At 47.6% G+C, this 12835-nt stretch overlaps 1 protein-coding gene across 1 annotated transcript; it reads left to right on the forward strand.

Moving 5' to 3' along the window:
• Nucleotides 1-728: 728 nt before the first annotated feature.
• LOC126504650 (proteasome subunit beta type-3-like) lies at nt 729-8735 on the forward strand. Its single transcript, XM_050147085.1, has 2 exons — nt 729-887; nt 8139-8735. Exon 2 carries the CDS (start codon nt 8243-8245, stop codon nt 8726-8728), a length of 486 nt encoding a protein of 161 aa, XP_050003042.1. The 5' UTR covers nt 729-887; nt 8139-8242; the 3' UTR covers nt 8729-8735.
• The last annotated feature ends 4100 nt before the right edge of the window (nt 8736-12835 follow it).

Consider the following 12835-nt stretch of genomic DNA (forward strand, 5'->3'; position numbering starts at 1 on the left):
TATAGTTTTACAAATATATGTGTGCAGTACATAGTTTATGCATGTATTATGTTTGCCTATATTGCATGTATATATGCTATATCACATTATCTATGATGCACATGTGGATGTGTGTGTGTAACTGTGTAAAACAATGGTTCCAGCATGACTCCTTGAACACTGTCAGCACACTACAGGGCAGCAGCTGTCTCCCCTCTTGACCTCATGGCTGGCTGCCAGCTGCTGCTCCTTGAACGGCAGGCATCTGGGTGTCTCTAACAAGGAAGAGATACAAATTCAGTGTGGTTTCCACGGAATGCATATGGCATTCATGCTGTTAGCATGTTGGAAACCTGTTAGTGGAATCCTTGCTGGCAGGAGGCATCTGCAGTTGCTGTCTGTGTGTCCCATCCCGGTGAAAACAGGCTGTCCTCAGCACTCTGGACAGTCCCGGAGCACACCCCCCCTCTCCCCATATCAACTGTTGCTGTCTTTTCTCCAAGAAGCAACAAATACTCTGATGCCTGCCTGCGCTGGTAAGTCTTCTGTGACTGTGACATAGTACCCAGGAGATATCAACCTAAGGGAGGAAGATTTGGCACGCACTTTCAGATGCAGCAGGTCATGGCCACCTGACTCCGCTATTCCTGGCCTGTGTGGTGCGTCATGTGGTCATGTGGGGAGCGTGCAGCAGAGCCAAGTGGCCCTCCTCATGGTAAACAGGAGGCAGAGAGAGGAAGAGGCTGGGGACAAGACCTGTTCTTCAAAGGCACTCTCTGCTGGCTCTCCTCCTCCAACCGACCTCACCTTTCGATAGAACATCTTGTACGAACTCACTCGTCCTCTGAAGAGTTCCCCATGGAGCCAGGCCTTCCGTAACCCGTCAAACCATGACACTAGCACTATGGGTAAGTGTCTTCCGTGTGTGGAACTCATGCCAGTGACTCACACTATGCATACTCTATGTCTGAGTTTGTTTGGCCTGGTGTTCCTGACATTTACGGATTCTGCTCAGTGTGTGTCCACAGCAGTATCTCCTGGTGTTCATGCGCTCCCTTTGCCCAGCTCCCTCCTCCTCCTTCTTGTTGATTTTTGGAGGTATTTTTGTTTGGTCAACTTTTTGTTTTGTTTTGTTTTGAAGACAAGATTTCTCTGTGTGGCCCTGGCTATCCTGGAACTTGCTCTGTAGACCAGGCTGGCCTTGAACTCAGAGACTTGCTTGTCTCTGCCTCACAAATGCTCAGATTAAAGGTGTGTGCACCCAGCTTGCCTATCTGCATGTGAATCACTTAGCCTTTAGGTTAATTAAAAAGAAAACTACTAGAACATTCCTGTGTCTTTCTCTTTGTAGAGGTGTTTCATTTCTCTTGGGCTTGTAGGAAGAGAAACTTGGCTAAGATATAAGATATAAATGCGTGTTTAACTTTGTAGGAAATGACTGCAAACCCTTGACCTGGGGGAAGCTCGTTCTTTTCCAGCCCATAGTCTTGATGAGCACTTCACACACTTGAAACGAGGTTGTCCTGCCACACTCAAATATGGCACTCAGCAGGCCTCAGTGAGCCAGCCGACACTGCACGCTGTTGAAATCTATAATGTTTCTGCTTCTTTGTGCTCTGTTTATTGAGGGCAGACTGTCATTTTCCCCAACAGTGCGATTCTTCCACTTCTCTCTGTTCTGTCAACTTTGATCTTACTCGTTTCCCACTGCTGTTACTGCGCACACACACTCAGGACTCTCGCATCTTTCTGACAACTGACTGTTTAATCAATTAATTAAGAAATACTCGCTAGTATTTCCCACCTTACATTTTTGGCCTGATCTTCATAGGGTCAGCAGGGACTGAGCATTTGCAGGATTTATCAGGAAACTTCTACTTTTATGGGTCTTTATCTATAACAGCTTCTCCACAGATGGCATATGGTAGACCTTGCTTTTTATACAGCCTGATAATCTTCACTTTAACGTGCGGTGTTGTGACAGTCTATTTAATGTAATGGTGACCTTTGGGAAGTTGGGATGAGCCTGTTGTCCGACTGTTTCCTTGTCACATCTCATCATCTGTGGTTTGCTTCTCCTTCCCTCTTCTTTTTAATTACTCAGCGAAGTCTCCCAGGATCTCATGTAGGTTTCCCCTCCCCTGTCACTTTCTCTCTTTCTCTCTCTTTTTTCTTCCTTTCTTTTGATGATCCTGAGGATCAAACCCAGGGCCTCATGTGTGCTAGGTTGAATACATCTTCACCCTTTGTTTTAAAATTCTCTATCTGGAGACAGTGTCCTGATAAGTTGTCCAGGCTAGCCTCAGACTTGTCCTGTAACCCAGTAACTGGTTACTGGTTCAGTAGCTAGACTTGTAGGCCTGCGCCCCTGGCCTGACTCACCTTCAGTTTTCTCAGCATCTTCAAGCTATGTTTTTGCTCTGTTTAATTCTAGGGACATCTCTAGGATGAAAGTAAGAGTTACGTGATAGTCCTCACAGATACCACACATAAGAAAGTGAAATTGGGAGCTGCAGAGAAGGCACAGTGGTTAGAACATTTGCTGCTCTTGCAGAGAACCCAAGTTTGGTTCTCCGAACCTGTGTCAGGTGGATTACAACCTTCTGTAATTTTGGCTCCAAGGGACCTGATGCTTCCAGCTTTTGCAGGCACCCAAATATATATACATGCGCATGCACACATATACTGAAAAGCAGAATAATCTTCAAAAATGAAAGCCAGAGCTGGGTCAGCGTGTCTTGATTACCCACTCAGCACTGCTTCTTGATGGCTCTCAATAGTTTCTGCTTTTTGGGTGTTAAGAATGTTGCTGCTATGGGCAATTCTTCCAAAATCATGTGTTTGAAGATCTATTTGTATCTCTCTTGAATAACTACACCTAGAAATGTAATTTCTGGGGTCTGCAGTGAGTTTGCATTTAATACTTTGAAACAAACTATCAAGCAAAACAAGCTTTCCAAACTGCTTCCAGCGAGGCTTGGCTGCTTGGTGCTCTCATTTGCAAAGGATGACGAACTTTCAAGTAGTGACAGAGGACACAGTCTTTCCTCTTACACAGGTTCTCCCCCCTTTTGTGCTCTGTTTCTCCCTGTAGATCAGCATCTTTTCCCCCCACCCCAAACACCTCATTCTGCAGTCTCTCAGCTGTAGAGTCCGCTCCATTGAGATCACCTTAAAGTGTCTTTATTTAAGACTGATTTGTTCACAGAGTGAAGTGTGCATGTGTGCACATGCGAGTCATGTGCAGAGGTGAAAGGTCAAGGCGGTGGTTTGAGTAGGAATGGTCCCCAAGGGCTCATATATTTGAATACTTGGTCATTAGGGAGTGGCAGGTATTTGACAGGGATTAAGAGGTGTGTTCTTGCTGGGGTAGGTGTGGCCTTGTTGGAGAAAGTGTGTCACTGGGGATGGGCTTTGAGGTTTCAAATGCTCGAGCCAGGCCCAGGGTTTCTCTCTTCCTGCTGCCTGCAGATCCAGATGTAGAACTCTCAGCTTCGTTTCCAGCACCGTGTCTACCTGCATGCAGCCAGGCTTCCTGCCATGACCATAACGAACTGAACCTCTGAACCTGTAAGCCAGCCCCAATTAGAAGTTTTCCTTTATAAGAACAGCCATGGTTGTGGTGTCTCTTCACCGCAACAGAAACCCTTAACTAAGAGAACTGACATCAGGTGTCATGGCTATTCTTGGTTGTCTGCTTGACATCTGGAATTGACTAACACTCAAACAGTGGGGCATACCTAAGAGGGATTTTTCTTGGTTAGATCACTGAAGGTTAGAAGATCCACCTTAAACCGGAACCTCACCTTCTGATGCAGCCTATACAAAGGACGTGGAAAAGGGGAGAATTTTATCTTTGCCTGCTTTCCCTAATTCCTCCTGGAAGTTCATTTCATCACTGGTATTAGGTCCCACTTCTTCGGGATTCTGATGTATACTGAAGACCTGCTGAGACATGCAGCCCTGTGAATGGAGCAACTGTAGGACTTCCTGGGGAGACAGCCACTGCTAGACAAGCCAGAGTGTAAGCCACTCAGTAAATACCATATCTAGACGACCAGTTCTAGGTCACTAAAGAACTCTGACCATCTATCCTATATCTCTATCGATAGATAGATAGATAGATAGATAGATAGATAGATAGATAGATAGATAGATATAGATAGATAGATGGTGACTTTCTCAATCACTCTCCGCCTTACTTTTTGAGCGAGGGTCTCTCACTGAAGTTGGAGGAGGTCAAGTCAGCTAGACTGGCTGTGGCCGGGTAGCACCATGGTTCTGTCTATCTCTGTCCCTCTGGAACTGTGGCTACAGAACATGACAAAACATTCACTTTTTAACACAGGTGCTGATGCTTCGAAATCAGGTCCTTGTGCCTATGTGGCAACCATTGCACCTACTGAGCCATCCCCTCAGTTCCTGTTTTTATTTTTAAAACATAATTTTGCTGGATATAAAATCCTAGGTGAATAGGTTTGGTTTGTGACAGCATTAAAGCTACTTTCCAACTGGGCCTGCTGGCACACACCTGTATTTCCAACACTCAGGAGGCTGAGGCAGGGGAATTGCAAATTCCAGGCCAGACTTTACTACATAAAGATCCTGTCTCACAAACATAAAAGCAAATAAAATCAGGCAAGTTCAATAGTAAAGTGCTCAATTAGCAAGTTCAAGACTGGGTCAATTCTGCCTCCCTCCTCCCCTCAAAGCCACTTTCCATGGCTTATTGATTTTCAGTTTCCAACTATCAAGTAGATGTATGGCTTTTAAAATATATTAAAGATGCAGCTATTTATCACTGCTTTAAAATTCAATGTTAGTATAGCATGCCTCACCACGGATTTCACTGAGTCAGTATGGTAGGCTCCTCCCTTCTAGGATCCCAGCTAGACTGAAACCGGCTGATGTCAAAACCAGGAGGCTGATGCTCCATTGCACACCTCCCCGGTTCTTCCCTGTCGGAGCTGTTTCCCTCATCTTTCTTCACCCTTACTGAGCACCCCCTTTTCCTCAAGTTGAATCTACTACTCACCTGTCATATTCTCAGTTCCAAGATTTTAATTTTTATGTCCAGAATTGTCATTTTGTTATTTTGCAAAGTTGCCCTGCATAACCCTGAAATATTACTTCTGCACACAGTCCACTTATTTTTGTCCTATAAATCCCCTTGTAAATATTCATCCGCATTAATGGTTTCATGTCTGCTCCCATTACCTGCATTTGCTTTTGGTCATGAGTCACACGTTCCCAGCTAGCTTCTAACGTCTCTCCCTTCTCCTTTCATTATATTTTTGAGAGCTTGTATAAAAAACAATGCGGTGGAAATAATACAATTTCCCCTTTATTTTGTGCTTTGTTTGCTCCAGAGTCTGACCCTCCCACTGCCTGGTGAGTGGACTCACCTCACGTGGAATTCAGTGGGGCTGAGAGTCAGAGTTACCTGTAATCAGCTCCTCAGGACAGCCTGTCTTTGCAGTATTGAGCTGCGGTTTCAGGAAGGTTTTATTATTACCTAAGTTCCTCTGCGAATCTGCATGACTACTCCGGCCTTCTCTATTTCCACCCCTTTCCTCCACTCCTGCCTTCTAGGAAGCTTTAGGTGGGGTGGGTAGGAAGTTGAGTGTCGGAATACCACCTCCTCCTGCGTCAGAGCGGCTCCGTGCTGTTGGCTTCGTTGACTTCCTGTATTCCAAACTCTAATTTGCCCCGCCTGCCACCTGCCGGAACTCCACTCCAAGGCTAAAGTGAGTTCTGGCTGACCTTGCAGAGGCAGCTCTTCCTTGGACCAGGCTCTGCTCCAGTTTCAGCTTCCTTCTAGAACTCAGTTCCGTAGGGGCATTTTGATTCTACTGTTTTTGACTAGCACATTAAAGCCTAGTTTGGGGCAGGCTGGATGATTCAGTGGGAGAGGGTACCGGCCATCAAGCCTGACCTTTTGAGTTCTGTCCCTAAAAGCCACAGTTTAGAAGGAGAGCTCCAATTCCCACAGAGTGTCCTCTGACCTTACAGTGTGCACCAGGCATAAAATGAAGGCCTGGTTTTTCAAATAGTTCTGGTTTATGTTGTTACCTTTTGTGCCTCTCTTCGTCACCACCAGGAATGCAAGTCTCTGTAGAGTCAAATACTACTGTCAGAGGACAATTATTAATAAGGTAATCACAGAAGACTATACAGATTAGTGCTTTGACACAGCCGCACTGCTCTCTTGGAGTCTTGTCTGGCAACTGACGGCATCAGCTACCTCCCTCATTACTGTTGTGAAAATGCCTGAGAAAAGCAGCTTCAAGAAGGAAGGGTTTATCTCGACTCCCAGTTCAAGGATGTGGTTTGTCATTGTTGGAGAAGTCCTGGTAGCTGGGATGTGAGGTGACAGGATCACATTGTCTCTGTGGCCAGGAAGCAGAGAGAGGCACGTCTTTCTTCTTATTCAGTCTGGAACCCATGCCATGGGATACAGCCCACTCCCCATCCAAGTAAATCTCTGGTATCATCTTAAAGGTCTCCAGGCACGAAAGGAGATGTGGGGGGCAGAGTGAACCTGTGGTGCAGCACCAGCTCCCCTCCAGGTCCAGTAGCAGGAGACCTTGGTCTCTAGATGCGAGAGTGGCCTAGCATCCTCTCAGAAACAAATGGACCAAGAGGACAGAGCTAAGGATTCTACATGCTTACCTGCTCTTGGTAAAAAAGAGAGGAGAGAGGATGGGGAAGGACCCTAGGGGCTCAAATATGAAGTCCTAGAAGAAACAGAACTAGAAAGGTAGACAGGACACACTTTTGATAGTCATATGGTCATAATTACCCAAACTCTACAAGAAAAGGTCATATAGACAAAGATTCCATGGAAAAAAGATGGGGAATTTGGGAAGGAAATATCAATAAAACAATTGAGGAGACCTCCTCAAGTGAAAACCGTGCATCTTGAGGTTGAGAGGACCCTAAGGAGGTTCAGCATGGAGAGAAAGCCAGTTCCCACCACAGTGTCAGTGGAAGCCTGAAGTAAAGGTAGCCTCGGGCAAGCTCTGGCTTCTCAGCAGCCCTGTGAGCAACACGATGGAACAAGGGCCCTTAAGTCCCAGAGGACCAGCACTACCAACTGGCAAAAAGTTTCCCTAGACAGTCCAAATATTATTTGCCTCCAGCTACCTTTTACCCCCCCCCCTCAGAAAATAACTGGAGAATGCACTCCTAAACGAGAGAGTGAACCAAAAAAGGAAGATATGGATCAAGGAAACAGGACATGCTGCTAGGGTCCTCACACAACGAGGCCATCTGCCTGCAAGTCCAAGCTGGCCCAAGAAGGTGTCTTGAGTTGATGAACTGGAGAAAGGCCAGTGTGTACAAGAGTGCCAAGAACAGGTCAGGCAAACCGGAGAAGTCGGAGGTTAGAAACCAGGGGTTCACAAGCAGAGAACTAAGCAGATGAAATAAAATACATGACAATCATAACACCAAATGCCAACATCTCAGCCAAATTGTGGAAATAATGCTCAGAGAGGACACAGGAAAGGAAACCAGAGAGCAGAGAAGGGGAGGGCCAGACTGTGAACTGCAGATGTGCTATGAAGTGGAAATGTGTCACCGTCAGAGCAGGAGTGACAAGGAGCTGCGTAGACGGTGAAAGGTGGTAAAGACAGATGTAGAAGGTGAGGGCTGGAGACGGGATCACTCCAAGTCAGCTCGGGGGAGATGGTAAACTGAAAATAAGAAACAGTATTGCAAGAGCGTGTGTAATCTAACTTGAGGAAAGGAGAGTGGAACTTGCATCTGATGCTTTGGAGGGCAGATCGCCAGATCCCAAAGGGTCACTAAGGTATCTGTGTGGGCCAGGGGGGTAAGGGTATTTTTGTAGGAATTTTCAGGATTATTTTTGCAACTGTTTTAAGTTTTAAACCATCGCCAATCTAAGTGTTACACACCAGGCTGTTGTGTTGCTCACAGGTAGAGCACTTGCCCAGCAGGAGGCGCTAGGGTGGAGCTTCAGCATTGCTCAAATGTATTCCTGACTTTCAGGGGTCAGGGAGATAGATGGCTCAGCATAAGTATGAGGACCTAAATCCGAATTCCATCATCTGTGTAAAAGCTGGGTACCTGACAAGAATCGCAGTGGCGATAGGAGTCACATTAAAGCGCAATCATGTCTATTATGTCCATAACAGAGGGGCCGTCATGGCCATGAAGGGAAAGAACTGCGTGGCCATCATCGCAGACAGGCGTTTCGGGATCCAGGCCTAGATGGTGACCACAGACTCCAAGAAGACCTATGGGTGACAGGCTGTACATAGGCTTGGCTGGGCTGGCCACCAACGTCCAGACAGTTGCCCAGCGCCTCAAGTTCCGGCTGAATCTTTATGAGCTGAAGGAAGGTCGGCAGATCAAGCCCTACACCCTCATGAGCATGGTGGCCAACCTCTTGTATGAGAAACGGTTTGGTCCCTACTCCACAGAGCCTGTCATTGCCAGGTTGGACCCGAAGACCTTTAAGCCCTTCACCTGCTCCCTAGACCTCATTGGCTGCCCCATGGTAACTGACGACTTTGTAGTCAGTGGTACCTGCTCCGAACAGATGTATGGGATGTGCGAGTCTCTCTGGGAGCCCAACATGGATCCAGAACACCTGTTTGAGACCATTTCCCAAGCCATGCTGAACGCCGTGGACGGGGATGCTGTCTCGGGCATGGGCGTCATTGTCCACATCATTGAAAAGGACAAGATCACCACCAGGACACTAAAGGCCCAGATGGACTAACCCTGCGCTCTGGTCCCAGTTTCCTTTTGTTATATTTTTTTTAATAAAATTGCTTTTTTTTCAAAAAAAAAAAAGCTGGGTACCCACAATCCCAATGCTATAGAAGCAGAGACAGGAGGATGGCTGGGATTTACTGGCTACCAGCCTTGTTCCAAGTTCAGGGAATAATAGATATTGTTATATGATTTGGTAGAGGAGGACCCCTCCCCCACTCTGGAATCTATATGTGAGCATAGGGAGCAGACACTGTATACACACACACACACAGACACACACTCAAAAAATATGTAAATAACACAACAAACAACCATAGTAAAAGAAAGAATGTACTGTCCCAAAGCCACACCTTGCACAGGAAGCACTGTAATGGCCAGGACCCCAGTGGAAAGCTGGGACCTCCTGGGATCTTTAGTAGGAATCTCAGTCAAGAGCAAAACGTAAGCTGGCCCGGGCCGTCCTGCCCTGTGAGCCGCTGAGAAGGCCCAGGCTGCTGTCCCTCAGGGTGAAGGGAACAGTTGTCCAGGCAGAGCTGTCCTTCCCCAGACTTTTGGCAGATCTGTGGCAGAGAAAATAAAAATTAAACCATAAACACACCACAGATGCTGGCCTCTTAAAGGGAAATAAACGCCTGCCAATCACTGCCAGCAGAGGAAGCCAGCCTTCATCAAGCCCTGGCAGAGCGACATCTGGGCAGAGCCCAACCCATTCTGTTGGCAGCCACCCCAGAGGGCTGCAGGGTTTGTCAGCTCCCAGCTTGGGCCTTGCCATCAGGAGGAAGAGCAGAAGCACACTAGGGTCCCCAAGCTGAGCTGAGCCTGCCAGATCTTCCCAGTCGGTTGAGTGGAGCAGGTGAGCAAATGTAGGACAGAAGAGAGAGAAAATGGTGAATTCAGAGTCACATTAATCTGAGCTTAAATACTAAAGTGACCTGACCCCCAGACTGACTTGAAACTGTGGCTTGGAGCAGGCAAGAGCCTTGTATTTCCCAGGACTCATTGTCTTCAGCTGAGTTCAGTCTGTGGGTTCAAAGCCAAATCCCAGCAGGGTGTGGGTATCCTACACCTTTAATTCTAGTATGCAGAAGGTAGAAACAGGAAGATCTCCAAATTCAAACTGATCTACCAAGCATGTTCCAGGTCAACCAAAGCTACAAAGAAAAACTCTGTCTCAGAAAACAAAATAAAAACAAAAAAAAAAAAGAAAGAAAAAGGAAGGAAGTAAAAAGAAAGAAAGAGGTGGGGGAGGGAAGGAAGGAAGGAAGGAAGGAAGGAAGGAAGGAAGGAAGGAAGGAAGGAAGGAAGGAAGGAAGGAAGGAAAACAAAACCCTGGCCCTTTTGCATTTTATGTAGAATGATTGCCTCAGATGCCGCAGCTGATAGGGACCAGCCGGGATGCAAATACTTTGGTGTGAGCCACTTGGCCAATGTGGTATGGCTCTCCAGCGCATGAAGACATGATGGGAGAGGGCCTGCAGAGCCCTGCAGAAGGTGGTGAAAGAGGAGAAAGGGGGTGGCCTGTTCCTGGCTAGGAGGAAACCTTGACTAAGCAGACACAGAGCCTGCAGCTGCAGGAAGCCATCCAGCCACAGAGTCATCCCTGGGAAGTGGAGCCTTTCTTCACGGCAGGACACCAAACTTCTCTCAGAGCTAAAACTTCCAGGAAGGGCTTTAGAAGGGGCTTCTGAGCTTGGATGTCTGTGAAGAGCATTCAGATTTATGTAGGTCCCAGCAGTGTAAAGAACGGGAGAGAACAAAGCCTCTTAGCTGGAGATCCCAGGCCTGACTTTCTGACCCAGTGAAGCCTGGTGGGCAGCTGGGGAGACAATGCGTTTCATAGAGGGCTCGCCTACTGTGGAAGCCCTGGGTTCCAGCTCTAGCATCGCACAAACTGGGTGCAGCAGCACACTTCTTTAATGTCAGCGGTTGGACAGGGACAGTGGGAGGATCAAGGTTTCAAGGCCATCACCCACTCCCTGGATAGTCCGAGTCCCAGTGGTTTTCTTTGAAGCCTCTCCAGTTCTTTTCAGCCTGATGTTTGATGGACCCCAGGAGAAAGGGGCTTTTGTGAGTGGCTATTGTGATCCCTTAGTGAGCACTCTCTGCAGCTTCAAATCCCTTATAATCCAGATACATGTGTCCTGTAAAGTGGTGACCTGTTGTCGGACTGGATCAATCCTACTTATCTGGAGAGGGATGACCAAGTTCAGTCTCAATGGGAATTGACAACAGGTCTGAAATTCTCCCCCAGAGGAAGGAGATTCAGAGTGGGCAGTGAGGTCCCTAATATGCGCTCTGTGGAAAGGAAGATGTCTCTGAGAGAAGGAATGCAAGGAGCTGCTTGGCTCTGAGGCCTGGGATTGCTGTCACAACATCACCTGTGCCTGCACTCAGGCCTGCATCACTCCTCTCTTGCTGCAGTCAACACCCTAGCCCAGCTTACAGAAGACAGCATTTTTTTTTTTTGGCTTATGGTTCCAGAGAGTTAAAGTCCATAATGGCAGGGCAGAGGCAGCAAGCAGCAACTTGCATCTTGTACCGCTCCGAGAGAGAGAGAGAGAGAGAGAGAGAGAGAGAGAGAGAGAGAGAGAGAGCGAGCGAGCGCACTGGGAATGGAAGAGGCTTTGAAACCTCCAAGTCTACCCCCAGTGACATAATTACCTCCAGCAATGCTGAACCTCCTCGACTTCCACAAACTGGGGAGCAAGTATTCAAAGGCAAGGGCCTGTAGGGGACATTTTTCATTCAAACTTCCACAAAGGACCCAGTAGGCTCAGCCCTTGGCCCAGACAAAGTCAATGAGCCCAACCCGAAGGGAAAAATGAAGAAGGAAGGTTGATTGCATGAAACAAGGGTGGTTCCCAGAGTGGAGAGACAAGGGACTTCTCCCCGGAAGAGCCCTCTTACTCCTCCTGGAGTCACACAGAGTCTACAGCTGTATGCGGGGCTCGGGACAAGAGCCCACTTCTTCATACATGCCATACCCCAATTCTGCTTACAATAGGTCACCTAGAAGTGGGGAACTCTGTTTGGTTTAGGTTGGTTTAATCTGGTTCCTTGTGGTCTTCCTCCAGTGTCTTATTTAAAGCCAACCACTGGCCCTATGGGTATGGGAGCAGGAGAACTGGCCCCACCCCTTGCTGCTATCTGCCTAGAGTGAGCCAGCAGGGGTGATGCTGGAGAGCCCACGGGGGGGGGGGGGGGGGCTGGCAGGCTCACCAAGCCAGCAACCACCGGGCCCAGAAACAGGGCTATGAACTGGCACATCCCAACATCTGCCCCATCTAAGGTCTACTGGAGCATGTGAAGGGGCCAGACTTTCAGATCCAAAGCTGAAGGCCTCCATGACACAGGAAAAGAACAGGATATCCAAGAGGAGTCCCAGTGAGGGCCCCATTGATAGTAGCAGAAACCGGAGGTCTCAAACTAGACCAATGACTCATTGCAACCAACACTTGCAAGTAAAGACCCTTGGCTATTTTAAACCACTGAATTTTGGTACTTTGTTTCAGAGTGGTAGATTACAGGTAACTGTCACCTGTCTGCCAGCAGCTGAGCCATACTTTTCTTATTCTAATTGCTTCCTGACCCCTGGGAAATACTAAGATCATGAAGCTGTGCTAGACACACCTGAGACAATCTAGACTCCTATGCCGGCTGCTGCGTCCTCTCAAACAGTCTTTCAGCCTCTCTGGACACCATCTTCCCCCATCAGTAAGAGAGCTAATAAGAGCACTTGGTGCTGTAGGAGCCAGCCATGATAAGCTAAACAGAAACAGAGCACCCAAAGAAGTTCTTTACTTCCAACCATTATCACCTGCCAGAGTAAGACTCAGCCATCGATAAGTTTAATGGAGGCCTGAGTCTCAGTAGTTTACCCTGGCTGCAGGAAGAACCACAAACTGAGATTACCAAGCACCACCCAAGAACAGACCATCCAATGGAAATGCCTAGCATTCCAACCATTATATATAGGACCACCTGCCAGCACACTCACCAGGACACCCCTAGGCAAATGTCAGCCAATCAGGGATCCTGGACCTCAGAAACCCTGCACCCCCCACCTTTACTACTTTAAAACCTAGCTCTAACTGAGCTCGGGACTCTCTGT

Source organism: Alexandromys fortis, unplaced genomic scaffold, assembly GCF_014885135.2.
Source record: "Alexandromys fortis isolate MF-2015 unplaced genomic scaffold, M_Fortis_MF-2015_v1.1 scaffold_12, whole genome shotgun sequence".
In the NCBI taxonomy this organism is placed as follows: Eukaryota; Metazoa; Chordata; class Mammalia; order Rodentia; family Cricetidae; genus Alexandromys; species Alexandromys fortis.

What these genes read in the sequence shown, in the direction of transcription:
- LOC126504650 (XM_050147085.1), top strand. Translation starts at nt 8,243, where the DNA reads ATGGGTGACAGGCTGTACATAGGCTTGGCTGGGCTGGCCACCAACGTC.